This window comes from Sceloporus undulatus, chromosome 6, assembly GCF_019175285.1.
Source record: "Sceloporus undulatus isolate JIND9_A2432 ecotype Alabama chromosome 6, SceUnd_v1.1, whole genome shotgun sequence".
In the NCBI taxonomy this organism is placed as follows: Eukaryota; Metazoa; Chordata; class Lepidosauria; order Squamata; family Phrynosomatidae; genus Sceloporus; species Sceloporus undulatus.
This window is the reverse complement of record NC_056527.1, coordinates 124,923,896-124,941,109: the sequence shown is the minus strand read 5'-3', so window position 1 is coordinate 124,941,109 and position 17,214 is coordinate 124,923,896. Positions and strand designations below refer to the sequence as shown.

Sequence of the window (17,214 nt, the reverse complement as noted above, 5' to 3'; positions counted from 1 at the left end):
GGCTAGAAATGTTTCCACAAAGCCAATTCAGCTGCCAGACATTTGTCCTACTGATTACCATTCTCCCCTTAAAAGGAGGAGGATCGATGTAAAGCAGGCCTAAACTAATGCTGGTTAGGTAACAGTTTTGACCATTAAAATCCAGTTCAAAATTTGCAAGGTTATTAATAATTTAATATCGTAGGTCTATGGGACACACATGAAGACATCCCCTGAAGTTGGCAGATTTTGGGATGCTTCATATAGAAGGCAGCACCCTTAAGTTGTACTGTATTTAGAAATATACTGGAAGTGAGAAGCTTTTGTCCAGCAGCTGTGATGGGTGTGCTGCTAATATTAATATTCAAATACTTTAATAATAGAAAGTTAAAAGCTCCTTTCCTACCTCTAAGAGATTGCCATCTTCATCGTGAACAGACATGGTGACCTCTACATTCTTGGGAGTCTTCTTTTTCCCTTTGTCAAACTCCCCATTCAACAAAGTGACATAGATATCGTTTCGAACCTCACCTGCAACAGAGGAGAAGATAAGTAATAAAGAGGCTCCATCCACATTAGAAATCAGAACAGAGACCATTATATGGCAAAACATACCACCCAGAACCCAGTCCTTCCATTAGGCAGGGTGAAGGAGTTGCACATTTTGCAAATCACAAAAGGACTACAAATTGTTAGCTGTCTCATTTGTCTTTATTATATTTTGACTAACAGGGATAGGATGAAGAAGATGGTGGTGATATTTCTTACCTCATATAACAAACTAATTCGGTTGGGTTGGGTTGGGCACTATATACCTTCTCAGGGATGTTGAGATGGGGGCAGGATGACATTTCTTGCTCTGCCCCAGGCAGCAAGAAAGTGTCTTGACAATACTGACATCACCACCCAAGCCAATTTCTTCTAGGGACAACCCATCATTTTGAGGAGCCATTCCAAAACTAGTATCTTTTCAACATGTTAGACCAACACGTTCCCAACCTTTGGTCATTTGTTTTGGACTTCACCTCCCAGAATCTCCAGGTCAGGAATTATGGGAGCTGAAGTCCAAACCCTCTGGAGGATCAAAGTTTGGGAACCACTGTATTAGACTACAGTTCCCATCATGTACAACTAACCCAGTAGACTGGGATCCCAGGTGTTGTAGTCTAGCACACTACAATGACAGTAAGGTGTGAAAAACTGAGCTAGCATGAGATGCATCACTCCCTATTCTATGACCACATATGCAATATTTTAAAATGCAACCTACACGCTTTTATCACAGGGAAGGAGAGAGAATGTCCACCATTTCATTTCTACAATCTGCCATTTTAACCATCTGCTCCCCACCAGAGAACCAATCCTCTTACCCCACAACCGCTGTGTTCTCTTAGAAGTTGCCAGCAATAAGACAGAAGCACCTACCAGGCAGAATAATCTCTGGGAATCCCATTTTACGGGCCACAGCTGTCGATCTGTCAACAAGATGAGAAAAATCCTTCTGAACCTGGGCTAAATCCCCAGGTAGAAGTTTCAGAGAAACCCAAAGGCCTAAAAAGGGGGGAAACAAAGAAAACAGGGAAGAGGCAGTATGTCAAAGAAAGTGGCAACTGGTGAGAAACAATATTATTATCTCCAATGTGCATAACAGAAAAACATTCAAAACTGTGCAGAGATTCTTTCTTTCTTTCTTTCTTTCTTTCTTTCTTTCTTTCTTTCTTTTCTCCTATCCCTGATTGTTGAACTGCTTGGGTTTTTTTTTAAATACAAAATGGTGCAATAAAGATATTAATATTTATTTGTTTAATTTACATCCCACCTTCTTCCCAAGAACTGGGACTCAAACCAGCTTGAAAAAATTAATATCAATACAGTATAGATAAAAAAAATATACAGGAGCTTGGTGTTAAAATGCAATTCAAACTATTTATACCTTCAAAGCAATTTAAGCTAGCCATCAAAATTAACAAAGATAAAAAACCTTGTCAAAAATCCTTTCTAAAAACAGTGTGTTCCCCCAAAGTCTTCTGAAATTAAAAAGAATACATCCTTTGCACTGCGGGAAGGACAACACAGAAAGAGCCTGTCTAGCCTCCCAAGGAAGCGAGTTAAACCATTAGTAGGAATGGAAAGGCTTTCAGGCATTCCCTATGGATCCTAGTGAACAACTTTTCTGCAACCTGGAGCCTTCTACTACAATGGGAATACTAATCCCATCATCCACAGACAATGTGACCGCTGTGACTCAACACACCCGGATGTTATGAGGCCGAGAAAGACGAAAGTAAGTGAGAATATTGCTGATTTTAAAATAACAATCATCATGTCTATGCAACTTCCTCATCTCCCATGCATGTTCATAAATAAACAGACATCTGGAGTTTAGAAAAAGTACTTTGCGGAAATAAAACTTCTAGAGTATCCAAGGGAGTTTGTTTGCTCATTTGCTTATTTGTTTAGAGTATTTAAACAGCAACCAACTGTTACTGTAGAAGACCCATTGCATCCACAGAATTTGCATATGCATTCACTTAATTCAATAGGTCTGCTTTAGCTGGAACAAGGATTTAGACTTTTGACTGCAACTCTCAGAATGCTTCAACTGGCCGAAAGACTTGTAGCCCAAAGACGTAATGCTTCCAAGCTCTGCTAGCATTATTTCATTCAGCGTTCCACTGTATCAACTCAATCTATGCATAGCTTCCCATTTGGAACCAAAAGTTGAATCAGTCTGATGAATGAAAGAAATTTTCTGATGAGGTCCAAAGGGAACAATGCAAGCCGGTGACCCTGACCAATGAACCCATCATAAGCCATTCATCTGTTTTCTAACCTATGGAATTTTTCTCCAAACCAATTCAACCCCGCACCTTCCCCTCCCACTTCTGGTGGTTTCCAAAACCATATTTTCGTTTGATTTGTGTACCTTGGCCTTTGTGATTCACTTCCTTGGCAGCAATGACTTTGTTGAAGACAGCCGTGAGAGGCTCATTCTCTCCAATCACATGGGAGGTTATTAACGGTGCCATGATTAATTGTCGTTGTCTAATATAAGTTTCCATGGCAATCCTGAAGAGAAAGAGAAAATCTGGAGTGAACTTCCTGGCTGTTCTTATCTTCAAAAAAGCAAAGAAGACTGGTAAGACTCAATAGAAGGGATGTAAAGAAGAGACAAAGGCTGCACCTGCACTGCAGAAATGTTGCTTTAACTGCCATACAAATACTATGGGATTTGTAGTTTTGTGGGATATTTAGCCTTTTCTCTCTGAATTCTGAATTGGCGATTTACATTAATGCCGCTGAAAGATTTCCTTTTACCATTTTTTTTAAAAAAGGAAGATCAAATTAAAAGCAAGGTTTGCTTTTTTTTTTAAATTCAGCATTTGATATTCCAAGGGCAAACAGAGGATCCATGCAACTAATACTTACTGCTGAAAGGGAATAAAATGTTGTTTCTCTTCATCGTCCACCTTCCCATGAATGATGTCTGTGATGTCCATCACTAGGATAAGAAAAGGTTTAACCAATCATATTGCCACAATAAAATGGTCTCAAACAAAGAACTATCCTAATGTTGATAAATCTGTGGGCCATAATACCTGATGAGAGGACTACTTATAGCATGTATTATACAGTCTGACCTGTGTATCCACAGATTCTACATTAAAGGATTCCACCATCCATAGCTTGAAAATATTCCACTTCATCCTCCAAAGAAAACCTCCAAACAACAAATCTTGATTTTTGCCATTTTATATGAAAAACGCCCTTTTACTATGCCACTGTATTTAATGGCACTTAAGCATCAACAGATTTTGGTACCCACAGGAGGTCCTGGAACCAAAGCCCAGCGGATACCAAGGGCCTCACTGTATGTGAATGATTAACTCAATGTGCTGACCTACTAACCTTCCAGTCTCTGAACTATCTAGGGAAAGCAACGCCAATTTCATATGGACTCTCAAGCATGAAAATAGGGTTGGGACCTTGTAGAGGAGGCTGGAAGGTTTGATAACATAAGCTCTGCTGTTAATCTTGCTGCATGCAAAACCAACAATATTTCACACTGATACGGCATTTTGCATCAAGAGAACATGTGGTCCTCTATATATACTCTTGGACTGCAACTCCTATCAGTCCTGGTGGCGCAGTGGTTAAATACCAGTAGTGCAGCCACAACGTTGTGAGTTCGATCCTGAGGGGCTCCAAGGTCAACTCAGCCTTCCATCCTTTTGTAGGTTGGCAAAATGAGTACCCATACCCAGCTTGCTGGGGGCAATTGGCTCACACGTTGTAAACCACTTAGAGACTGCTTAGTTCAGTATGGAGCGGTATGGAAATGTAAATGCTATTGCTATTGCTACTCCGATAATAGCTGGACAACTAGCATTTTCTGTTCTGGTTGTAGAGACCCCAAAATACTTTGCAGTGGGGCAGGAAGTGGATCTAGTGCAGGGACAGCAAATCCATTCTCATTTTTTTTGCCACCTACTTCTGCAGATGCTCCAGGATGTAGAGGAGCCATCCAGAGGTAGACTCTCTTTCAATTGGAGAACTCCAGGATCAGGACAGCTGCCATGTAAGAGGAGTGGTTGTAAAACCAAGAGTGCATTTGCTGTCCCTGCATCAACAAATCTAACAGCTGACCCTGGCTTGCCTGCCACGATCCTGTAAAAACAGTGGCTTTCAAACTGTGGGCCCATTGGCCTGAAATTTCAGGAAGGAATAGCACCTTTCATATCCTGCTTGGGAACAACTCATTTGTTCATTTGGGGGAAATGAGGCCTCCTGCAAGAGATGTGAAAGTCTGCTATGACATGGCAAGGAAACCACAACTTCCCAGAAGCTCACCACTTTTGGGGTTTTGAGTTTCATATCAACATGCAAACAACAAGAAACGCCAAGTACGTGTTAAGCCCCTTGTGGCCTCATTTGCTGTTCACATCACTTATTTTGCAGATAAGGGGCTGATGTGAATAAACATGTAAGTCCTGGCCAGTGAAAGCAGTGATCTGTCACATCGGTCCGGTTGATGTTCAGGTCACCAAAGGCCAGCTTTCAGGTTACGAATAACTTCTTTGGTTTGCAGGAGAAGCATCATAGCCAAAGCTAGAGAATTTATTTTGCTGGATAGCTGGGGTTTTAATAGAGACTGCCTCCAACTTTCCAAACTTTTTTGAGGACTCATAAGGGCTAGAAACCTGGGTTTTGTAATAGAAAAACACAAAGAGTGCTATTCTGAGGGTAATGAATATCACTGCTAATAATGAGATTTCTTGCTCACATACAAATCCCACATATGTTCAAAGGACAGACAGACAGGCAGATATTCTGTTTATACCCTTTCATTAGGTCGGAACCAAGCAACAAAAACTGGTAAAATAAGGAGTTTAACTAACTAACTGAGATTTTGATAGGATTTTGATAGATTTTGAGGTCCTTTTGGTCTATCCCAGATCCCCACCATACCTGCCACTCCAAAGGGTCTCCGGAGCCCAAAGGTGTGCTTCTTGCCCTCCTTAAGCTCCATGTGGCCCACTCTCACAATCTGACACACCAGGCTAATTCGAGGTCGGATCAGGTCAGAACTGCTGAGGTCCTAAAAAAGGAAGAGAAACCATGACAGAAGCTTTTTGAAAAAGCAATACCTTCCAAAAATCCTAACTGTAAATCTCAATGATACTTGTGGAGCTCTTGGATGTGTAACTAATTCCTTTTAGGAAATTAAATTTCAAAGCTCTGCAAACAAGCATCTGAAAATGGCATTCTTTATTTGGTTGGCTTTGCAAACCAGAGACAGCTTGCCAAGCCACTGTGCTTGACAGATTGTATAACAAACTCTTGTTTGAACACCACGAACTGATAGCCTCTGTCTGTTTCCTGCAAACGACCTAAAAGACCTTATCAAAACAAAGGTAATAAAGAAACAATTATAAGAGAGTAATGCAAATAACCTCGCTGCAGTAGGGGTGGGAAAATGGCATTTCAGAAAGCTAGAACAACCGGATTTACCGTAAAGACAGCTTGAAGGTTATTAAGTTTTTCAATTTCCTTTGGCATTCCATTACTTCCCCAACGAACCAGGTAATTTTCACTGCAAAACAACAACACATTGTTACTGTCATACCATTTAGGCTACATTAGCTTACATTAAGTAAATCACGAAGGATTTTGTCCTGTGGTGAAACTGTACCAAGGTGTTTCATGCCTAGGTGAAACAAACCTCCAGGTGCTCTGGCATTTCTCAGAATGAGAACTCAGACATACCTTTGCCTTAGAGCAGAGATGGAGAGTTGGGAATACATTAGGCTCTCATGGGACCTGGAAGGTTGCACTGCGAAGAACAGAACATTTTTGGTCCCCAAATGTCTCCCAAAAATACTCTAGGGACTGTGAAGGGTATTTTTGCCATGCTTTTGGGGCTTTGGGGGACATTTTAGGCCCAGAATAGAGCCAGCATGGTGTACTGGCTGAGTGCTGGACAACAACTCTGGAGACCAAAGTTGGATCCCCTGCACAGCCATGGAAACCCACTGGATGATCTTGGGCAAGTCACACACTTTTGGCCCCAGAAAAGCCTATGATATGCTCACCAGAAATGACTTGAAGGTACACAACAACAACCATCTCTCAAGACTCACATACTTCTAACAGTCAAGGCTGAATGCAAACCCATTCCTCCTCTTTTCTCCCTCTCCATCCCCACCATAAGGCTCTTGGAAAAATAGAGAGGTTGCTCTTTCAGAGAGCTGAATTGATGATTTGTGTAATGTCTAAAAACTTTTCTAAAAGACTGTATGAAAATGAGCTGAGCCACATGCAGTCCTATGGATACAGGTTGCCCATCCCTAGGCTAGGCAGATGCAACAAAATGAAGTGAGAAAGCACCAAAGGGGTAGAAAAGACAGGGTGCTTCCAACTACAAGCAAATGAAAACATTTTGGGAGTGGGGGAGTTCACACATGTAACACAGGCTAGAATGGTTAATATTTGATTCTTTCATCCTCATTCTCACCTAACCATGGTTGAATGAATCCACATTTGTGTCGTGGTCTGAATCACAAAGGAATGAACCTTGTTTCCTTGTTAGCAACATAAGTGAAGACCAGGCTTAGCCTCCAACTCACTCCTCTTCTCCTCTGTCCTTTGCATGTGAGCTGAGATAAAAAGGTTCCTAACATAGCGGTTTGTAACAAGCCACAGTTTTCCATTTCCTCCAACTGTGGAAACCCTAGTTTGAATATCCTGGCTACTGTTTCCTTTATTTGAATAAATCAGGAAACTGTGGTTGGCTAGCAGAAACTTTTGGTCTCCTTTACTTGCATGTGGAAAAAAAGAAGGTAAAGGACTATGTGAGACCAAACCTTGCACCTGTTGACTCCCCATCCACCACACATGGATTTGGAGGATCTTCTCAATGAAGCTAAACTCTAGCTTAACCCTCTCTTTTAATGCTTTGGCCAAAAGACACACACACACACACACATGCTTGAGAGCAACCAAAATGGTGAGAGGTCTGGGAACCATACCCTATGAGGAACAGCTTAGGGAGTTGGATATGGTTAGCCTGAGGAAGAGAAAGATAAGAGGTGACGTGATAGGCATATTTAAATATTTGAAAGGAAGTCATAGGGAAGAAGGAACAAGCTTCTAAACTCTTCCAGAATGTGGCCACATAGCCCATAAAACCCACAAAAAATTAAGGCGCAAGCTTGTTTTCTGCTGCTCCAGAGACCAGGACACAGAGTAATGGATTCAGGCTACAGGAAAAGAGATTCCACCTAAACATTAGAAAAATCTTCCTGATAGTAAGAGCTGTTTGACAGTGAATACACTGCCCTGGAGTGTAGTGGAGTCTCCTCCTTCGGAGGGCTGGATAGTCATCTGTCCCATTTGGTTGTGTATTCCTCCATGTTTGGACTCTATGATTCTATGATTTTATGTTGCTGAAGACTGCAAGATGTCTTTGTTTTTAATGCTATAATAGCAACATACCTAATGAACTTGGACTGGTCAGGATCATAGAGGCTCATAAGCAGCTCTGCATCTTCGCCGATGTTGCAGACAAAATTCTTGAAGTTGACATATAGGCTGTATGTATGAGTTGTGTTGAAGATAGACTGTCCCCGAAGGTCTACATTTTGCTGAAGAGACTTGTTTGTACAAAAAGACAGAATGAGAAAGTACGTTTTAGGAGAACGTTTTAGAATGCTAATGGTGCCAGAATTATACTGTCTTGAAAAATGTCCAGTGTTTTCAGCCTACACTTATGTAACACAATTTTCACTGGAGTCCACTGTACTCAGAAACAGAGAGGGGTGTGTTTGTGTCAATCTGTGCACATGTATGGAGAACTAGGGCTGCAATATCATTTTACCACCCTACGAAAGGATGGAAGGCTGAGTCAACCTTGGAGCCCAGGGATCAAACTCACAAGCTTATAATTTCAATAGACTATTTCAATAGAAATTAAATAGACTAAAAACTTATTAAACAAGTTGATAAGTTAAAAGCAGGTTAAGACAGTGATTTGCTTTATTAAAATATACAGTACTTGTAATAAAATAGAATAAGACCTTTTCTTCCTGGATCCTTTCATCAATTCTTTTGGAGGCTGTCTCATGGGCTTTAAAGAGTGATATTGTGCTGTTTGCATCAGGATCCAGGATGTTTCCATTATCATCTCTCACCACCAAGTCAAGCCCCAATATCCTGGAAGGCAGTCAATAAGAAGACAGGAGGATTAGCACATAAGACCTTACACCAAGAACAGCCAACATCTATTCAGAGGGGTTTCCCCAGTTCATATTTTCTCAAAGACTTTGCTGCTGAGTACAATAAAACACCAGCATGAAGCTTGTGTAGCCTTACTTATGTTGCAGGACTGTAATTCCCATCAGTCCTCACTACCAGCAATGCAGGCAGACATTAATGAAGACTTGCAGTCAACCAGGATTTGAAGGACATGTCCCCCAAATCTGTCTTGCTGTTTTCTAGTGCTGCCCACCTATCCAAACTAAAATGTAGTCAACCCAACAGGGCATGTTTCAAGGTGTCCCAAAACCAGCTGCCTCTCATTTAACTTAATTTAATTTAACTTAATTTAATTTAATCGGAATTAGTGAACTTTAATACTGACCGGCATCCAGTTGGTGTCATACAAAGTCATTACGCAGATTAATGGGAACTACACCTGCATATGTATTTTTCTGAACTTGTAGAAGGAAGCATTCAGTGCCTCCTTCCTCAAGGTCCACAGAAATAGCAATAGCATTTACATTTCCATGCCACTTCATAGTGAACTCAGCACTATCTAAGCGGTTTACAATCTGTAAGCCAATTGCCCCCAACAAGCTGGGTACTCATTTTACTGATCTACAAAAAAGGTGAAAGCCTGAGTCAACCCAATGCCTTTTGGAATCAAACTCACAACATTGTGGCTGCAGTACTAGCATTTAACCACTGTACCACCAGGACTGATAGGAATTGCAGTCCAAAAGTATGTAGAGGACCACATGTTCTCTTGATGCAAAATGTCATATCAGTGTGAAATATTAATGGTTTTCAGCTTTTAACCAATGTTAAAAGGTTAAAAGGTTTTTAACCTTTCAACTTTCAACCAATGTGCCACCAGGGCCTGGTTGGCGCAACTCTGCCTCCCTCCAAAACAAATTAAAAGCCAAGGAGATGTGCCAGGGTTTGTTCTGGTTACTATTGAGAACCAAGGCAGGAGGAAACAGCCTTATGCTTGGGATGGAGACTGGTCCTTCTTTCTTCAATGCTCAAGAGCATCCATAAGGTGGCTGTGGAAAGAGAAGTGCACCCAACTAATATTGCACATGGGTACATGCATGTGATTGGGCAGCCTGGCAGAGGTAGCAGATTCTGCTACATCCCTGTAAGCACATTGGCAGAGACTTACACTTCATCAGCGTGACACAAGATGTTTCAGTCTAACTTCTTAAAGTGGTCGAGTGATAAAGGGACGACTACCCTGTTGTCACCTACATGCTGCGTCAACGGCTTCATGCATTGTTATGTGCCTTCAAATCGTTTCTGACTTGTGGCGACCCTACCATGGGGTTTTCTTGGCAAGGTTTATTCAGAGGTTTGCCATTGCCATCCTCTGAGGCTGAGAGCATGGGACTGGCCCAAGCTCACCCAGTGGGTTTTCATGGCTGAGCAGGACTCGAACCCTGATCTCCAGAGCTGCAGCCCAACACTCAAACCACTACGCCATGCAAGACAAGAGTCCTTCTACCTTATTCATGAAACTACCGTTACCTCTGCTTCCAGACACCACACAATGATGAAGATCTCAGAAAGATTTTTTTTAAAGGAACAAAACCAAGTGACACTGCAGTGTAGCTAGAATTAATGAGGTTTAAATTCTAACCACAAAATGTTGTCAGTTACCATTCCTGACACTGTCTGTGCCTTTACTCAAATTTATGATATTTCCTGAAGCAGGATTAACATTGATTTTTCAGCTTCTGCTTTCAACTGTCTCCATACTTAGCTTATCTGCCCAGGAAGGGACGTAACAGGCAGTGGATCAGGGAGCCACGGACGCAACCCACAGAGCCCAAAATTTTCTTTGGCTGCCTGAGAGCAATTGTGCCAATTAATATCCTGAGTTCAATGTCTGCTTTACATCACCACCTCAAGTGAGATAAGAAGGTAGTGGGCCTCCTCCTTTAAACACCAGTTGCACCAATCACAGATAAATCACAAAGGAAGTGCAAAGGCTGATAAAATGAACAAGGAGTCTTTTGGCACCTTTAAGACTAGCAAATTTATAGGACAATGGACAATAGATCCCTTGATCAGAGTATTACAGGCTTAGGTCTGAAAGACTGTATCTCCTTATACAGGTTGAGTTTCCCTTATCTGGAATTCTGAAATCCAAAATACAGTACTCCAAATATGAGATATACTTTGCCATTTTATATAAGGGACCACATTTTATTACACCATTGTATATAATGGGACTTGGGATCCATGTATTTTGGTATCCACGGGGGTCCTGGAACCAACCCTCAGGGGATAACAAGGGCTCACTGTACCAAATTTAATCTCACTCTGCTCCCCCCCCCCATTAGTTCATATATATCTTAACAGCAGTATATCTGTATTATTCCACACATATTTACTATAACTGAGGAAGTCTCTTTAAGAAATTTAGACTCAGTGAAATCCAGCCAGTAACTGCCATAGTGCTCTGGCCAGTGTCCTGAAACATCTGCCCTTGCTTGGTGAGAACCTCCACTGTCTGACATGACCTGACCTTACCAAGCATGATGTGGTCTCCTCAAATGTGACCTTGCTTCAAGCAAAACACCCAATTTCAACCGGAAGACCCCTTAAGTGAGCTAAAAGAAGACAGGACCATTATCTGGCTGCTGTCTAGGCCTGAACCACAAAAGCACTTGTAGCCAAAGATAGATGGAATCAATGTGTTATCTGGGAAAGAAGCTAAATCTGAACAAAAAATAGTATTGTTGCCTCTTCCTGGATAAACAGAGTGTTCTACCACTGATTTGTTATCTTTCTTTTACAGCTTCTTCTGCTCTGATCAAGCAAAGTCAAAAAGAAAGGGGGCAGCGGCAAAAAGAACCATAAGAGGCATCATTTGAGCTAGGATATATTTAGGCTGTGAGTCTGACTGCCCTCAAGCATGCCAGCCAACCGCGAGGATCCTGCATAAAAGCAATCGCTTTGTTGACGTCCCACAGCCATATCTAAAGCCAGAGGACTGGAGCAATGCGAGATAACAAGAGTGGATCTTACCTGTTGCCATAGTCTATCTTGGCTGTGACTTTCTTCTTGAGCTCAGCCAGCTCGTCTTTGGGAAGTGTGCCTGAGAGGATCTGGGAGCGCCATTCGATTAGGCTATAAGTCATCTGCTGCACATGGCGGAAGAGTGTCTTCTTGTTCTCCTACAATGAGATCAGAGGTGAGAAAATGGCACAAAGAGAAGTTACTGAGTCAATTGAACTGACACTGGATCCCAAAGCAATGATCCTTTCAATTAACTGCCATGTCATCGGAACAAAGGCAAATGGTTAACCATTTTAATGATTGCTAGTTGAAACAATGTTACTAGTAACTACAGTTTACAATGCTGGTTCCTTTCATCTAATTGCAGTTGTAATTTAGGGATAGAAAAGAAATTAGGCTGGTTCAGATTTCCTTAAGAAAGTATCTGTGTCTCTCCTCCTAACTTTGGCAACAGACATAGCATATCTTGTCAGACATTCCTGATGCTGACTATGTGTTTTTGTGGTGGGCGAAGGGAGCGCATAAAACCATGTGTATGTTTGAAAAGATGGCATGACTTAAAATGCTTACATATATAATATGTGAGCACTCTTTGCCTGGTGGAAAATTGTGTACTTTTGAAGATGCACACAAAAATGTGCACATAATACAGAAGAATACACACGCAATTCGGTGCAGGATGGGGAAAAAGTATTGTAACCTCATAAGGAAATGGGAAAGAGCAAGAATGCTGGTGGGATTATGATGAAAACAACAAAAATGAAATAAATTTCAGCATCATTACAACAGTATGTATGGACCAGTGCATCCCTCAGATGACATGGGGAAAGAGAGCCAGGCACATCAATTTGTACAAACTGGAAGAAAGGTAAGATATAAATATAACTAAGAAAGCAAAGCATTCCAATGAGGCTGGAGCTCTTTCATGACTCTGTGCTTTTCTTCTTCCCACTATGGGCAAGACGCAAGTCATAATAATCAAACCCCCTGATCCAAAATAAACACTTGGTACATTTCAGCTGCCAAGCGCACTGGCTGGAATGCTCATTCATGGCCATGCTGTGAGTTTACATCAGCCAGCCTTGAGTGAGGCCCTGCCAGAAAGGAAACAAAGATACTGGGTGGTTTCAAAAGTGGCTAATCCTTGCATTTCAAATAAAGCTCTGTCGAGAAAGCCGTTCAGTTGGACAAAATGGCACCTGGGCGGGAAGCAAAAATTGTTTGCAGAGCTCTGCAAGATCTTGATACTAAGGAAATATTTTGGCTACAAAAGAGAGAAAGATATGAGGCTAGTTGTATTCAATACAAGGAGAAGTGAGAAGCCACAGACACAATACATATTTCTCTCTGTGTGTCTTTTTGGAATAAGGCCTAGAAGAGGGAAGAGTAAATGATGGTTTATGGTCCATTGGTGAACCAGGTATTCTGAAGGCATAAAGACCTATATTTGAACCCAAGTACAGCAAGGATAGACAGCATGAGGCCCTCCAGATGTTGCTGGACTACTACTCACCATTGGCCAAACTATTAAGGCCAATGGAAACTGCAGTCCAGAAATCTCTGCATTTCATTCTCACACACAAGAACACAGGGTTTCAAAGGTCTACTCCCTGCTTGATAAGATAACAAGAATTTTTCACATTTTTCCAGTGATGGAGAAGCTTCTCAGATAAAGAGCCAAGGGACATAGCCCACTCCAAACCAATCTCCCGCCCAGTTTTAAGCGTTGCTATTTGGACTCCTGCACTCTAGATAGGATGCTCCTTCTTCATAAACAAAACTGATTTAAAGGAAAGAAAAGTATACGAACCACATAGAGCCTGTGCCAAATCACAGCCCATTCCCAGAGTGTAGAGGTGAGCTCCTGGACCAAAGGTAGTTCGCTTGGAATTACTGTTTCATTTTGTCTACAGGAGGGGAAAGAAAGTTTTAACTGAGCATGGAGAACTGACTTTCAGTGCTGACTGTTCTGTATTTGTGGATAGGATTGCCAGAGTGAAAAGTTGGAGGTGACTCCTACACTTTTAAGGATTGTGTAGAAGAGGGAATTCCAGCAAGTGTTGTTCGTCATGCAACCAGTTAACAAGCAACGCCTGCTGAAATTCCTTCTTGCACATAACCAATAAAGATACAGAAGCCAGGCCCAATTTTCCTTCTGGTAACCCTATGTGTGGCTCATGTTGGAATAAGGAAACCAGAGAATATTGATTCAAACAGTTTAAGCATAAGAGCTAGATGTCTCTCTGCACAGCTATGACTGTGCCACAAAATACAATATGTAGCCTTTAATAGAAGCCTGACACAATTAGGAAAATAATCATATTCCTACCTAGGTCTCACGGCCAAACAACTTGGCAACTTACCCGCAATCTTGCACTGTTGCCTCTTTCAGATGGATATATGTTGATGGGAAGATGCCCTAAGAAAGACAAAACAATTGTCTTATCAAAAGGACAAATAGCGACGGAATTTCCGAGGGGCAGAGATTGAAACAAGCGCCATCACAAACAGGTAAAGTTCGATGAAGAAATAGCAGAGGGGTTAAAATAAACAACAACAAAAGCAAATAATTTTATGCAAAAGGCAACAGTCTTACAGTTGACAAAAAATATTTGCGAGTACCGAGCATTTCAAGATCAGTGAGTGCTTTGCATACTTAGGCCTTAAACCACAACTGTGTGTTGGTTAATGTTAAAAAGGAACTTGTGGGCCTTTTGCTGAAGACAGAAGCTGCTTCTTGGAAAAGTAACAATTTATTTAAATAGAACAAGGTCTGAAGCCGCTAGTTATGTCACCAACCACTGTCTTGTTGGTTGGTGTATAGTCTTAACCAAATACCCTAAAGATGCCAGAGCCCATCTGATCACAGAAGCTAAGGATAGTCAACTCTGGTTACTACTTAGATGGGAGACTGCCAATGAAGACCACCTCTGAGTATCCTTTGCCTGTGAAATGCATGTGGTTGCCATGAACTGACAGGTGACTTTTAGGCGCACACACATACATATACACAAAGACAAAACTGCCAGAAGCCTACATGAAAAGTACATCCTTTTGGGGCTGGGATTGAATCATGCTTCCAGTTAAAATCTGCAAAAATCCTCAAGCTAAATTAGTAGGCAGCATGTACTAATAAATGTGTTGAGAGAGCACATAAAAGTGTTGAGAGAGTGCAGGAAGTAAAAAGAGAAGCTTTTTTGTTCTTAAAAATGTGATGGAATTAATGCTCCCCTCTATGAGCCATATTGCTTTATGAGTCAGAGTAGTTAAGTGGCATCACATTGCCTAAGTCAAGGGCAACTAACAATTGGCATCCAGGTCAAAAAACAAAACCTTACAAGTTTCTTTCTCTGGCAGTATAAATGCAACAATGCTAACTAAAATAGATAATAAGGATAATTTCCTGTGCTTTTCCTATGCCCAGAGTCTTCTTCCGGAGATGGCCGCTTCGCTCTGCCTTGTGGTGTGACTGGTGGACAATAAAACAGCAAAGATCCCAGAAGGTCCCTGGGTAAAATGCCAATAAAATCTAAGCTTTGCAGCTGCTCTCCCCTTTTCTTTGTTAATTAACTTTGCCTCCAATATCTCACCCATGTTTCGGCCAATTCAATCATGGAGGCAGGAATCTCTCCAGACGCCCTTCTCTATTGACCACCTAAACCATCCAGATCAATAGTTTTGCTGCTGAGCTGGTCTATTTTTCTTTTTTTTTATTCTTCACTGTGAAATACTATTTTTAAAAACTTATTTTAGCTTCAAAGGCAAAGTTTCCTGGAAACTAACGCACCGCGCCAGCACTTCCAAGTTGCCCGTTAGCTTATGGCAACCCTATGAATTTCATTGGGCTTTTCTTAGGCAAGGAATGCTCAGAGGTGCTTCTGCCAGTTCCTTCCTCTGAAGCACAGCCCACAGCACTTGGTATTCATTGGTGGTCTCCATACAAGTACTAACCACTTCTGACACTGCTTAGCTTGCCAGGTCTGGTGCCTTCAGGGTATTTACACAATGCTAATACAACCCAAGGCTTGCCACAAATACAGTTCTTAAGAACAATCTAAAACCATAGCAACTTGCAACACACTGAGGTAAGCAGAAAGGGTTTTAACATGTTCCAACTGTCTACTTGCATTGCTCCATGTCTTTTATGGGGGAAAGGGACCTATGAGTAGAAGGAGAGCAGAAAGGAGGGGGTGAAGACTTTCCCTTCCCAGTTGGTTCAGGCAAAAGCAAACTGCTGTAGAGTATCCTAGCCTGTGTGTGCTTCCTGACTGATAGCTTTTGCACTCTTGCTCATACACTGATGTTGCTTTGCTACATGCATCCTTGTTTTCATCTGTGAAATGTTGGAAGGCATGAACTGCTCACATGGATCAAAACAGCTGCCCACCTGGAAGCACAGCTGTGGGGACTGTCATAACAACTATATGCAGGGCAGTCTTTATCACTGCACAACTGACTTTACACATTGGCTTCTAACATTTTGTCCAGCTGTAACATCAAACAATGCAGCCTTTTAGAGGTCACACATTTATCTAAGACAGCCAGGATGTAGCAAATCTTACTGGGTTCTCCAAAGTCTTTGAAACGACCAATAAGACAGGATGGGAATTGTCTCTTTTGGGGCCTCATACAGAGTGTTATACAACACAGTGAAGTATATCCTCCATTATATTTTGGCAGCAGAGACACAGAATTTTGGCAGAATTACAGCTATTATATTAGCCATGAAAATACGCACTGGCATGAATTGCAATCTTGTAAAAGCTTCCATAGGGACTAAGGGAGGAGAATGCAAGATCAAAAAATCGCACTGCTGTCCATGGCTGCTCTAATATATGATACTGTTTTGAACAATGAATGTTCTGTGCAGGAAGGGGATAATAGAGGGGACAAAGATGTGTAGAGAGAAGCAAATGGGAACATGGGGAAGGCCCCATCCCCAGCCTTTCCATCCAGTTGGTCATCTGGGTGGATCCTGTGCACATACAAAAATTTAAGGAAGTGGGGTTTTTTCCCCTGAACAATTGTGAACCCGCTTTTTGTACGGACCCAAACAGAACATGGAAAAGTCCCTTTTTTGGATTACAGTTCCCAAAATCACCCAACTCCCATGCTCACTGGGCATGATGACTGGAAGATTTTAGGAAATGTGGCCCCCAAGTTGTGGACCGCAGTACCCTCTCAGCAGAGTTTGTCCAAGATACTAACTATGTGCCCTGCCTCATCTAATATATATGGTAAACGGTCTGGAAAGAATGCCCAACGAGGAATGGCTCAGGGATCTAGGTATGTTTAGCCTTGAGAAAAGAAGGTGACAGGGTGACAGGATAGCCATGTTTAAATATTTGAAAGGATGCCATATTGAGGATGGAGCAAGCTTGTTTTCTGCTGCTCCAGAGACCAGGACCCAGAACAACAGATGCAAGTACCAGGAAAAGAAATTCCGCCTCAACA

General features: G+C 41.7%; 1 protein-coding gene across 5 annotated transcripts in view; it reads right to left on the bottom strand.

Moving 5' to 3' along the window:
* The window catches only part of DOCK5 (dedicator of cytokinesis 5), an 84,179-nt gene that overhangs the window by 41,085 nt on the left and 25,880 nt on the right, over positions 1-17,214 (bottom strand). For all 5 annotated transcript variants that reach the window (XR_006104725.1, XR_006104727.1, XR_006104726.1 and 2 more), the window contains exons 4-14: positions 14,124-14,179; positions 13,571-13,667; positions 11,770-11,918; positions 8,556-8,691; positions 7,975-8,132; positions 5,992-6,073; positions 5,449-5,578; positions 3,409-3,481; positions 2,906-3,048; positions 1,405-1,530; positions 386-510 (exon numbers count right to left, since the gene is read on the bottom strand). Coding sequence is in view for 1 of the 5 variants with exons in the window: in XM_042476102.1 (XP_042332036.1) it covers positions 386-510; positions 1,405-1,530; positions 2,906-3,048; positions 3,409-3,481; positions 5,449-5,578; positions 5,992-6,073; positions 7,975-8,132; positions 8,556-8,691; positions 11,770-11,918; positions 13,571-13,667; positions 14,124-14,179 (1,275 nt within the window). In the remaining 4 variants the exon portion in view is untranslated. The remainder of the gene's footprint in view (positions 1-385; positions 511-1,404; positions 1,531-2,905; positions 3,049-3,408; positions 3,482-5,448; positions 5,579-5,991; positions 6,074-7,974; positions 8,133-8,555; positions 8,692-11,769; positions 11,919-13,570; positions 13,668-14,123; positions 14,180-17,214) is intronic.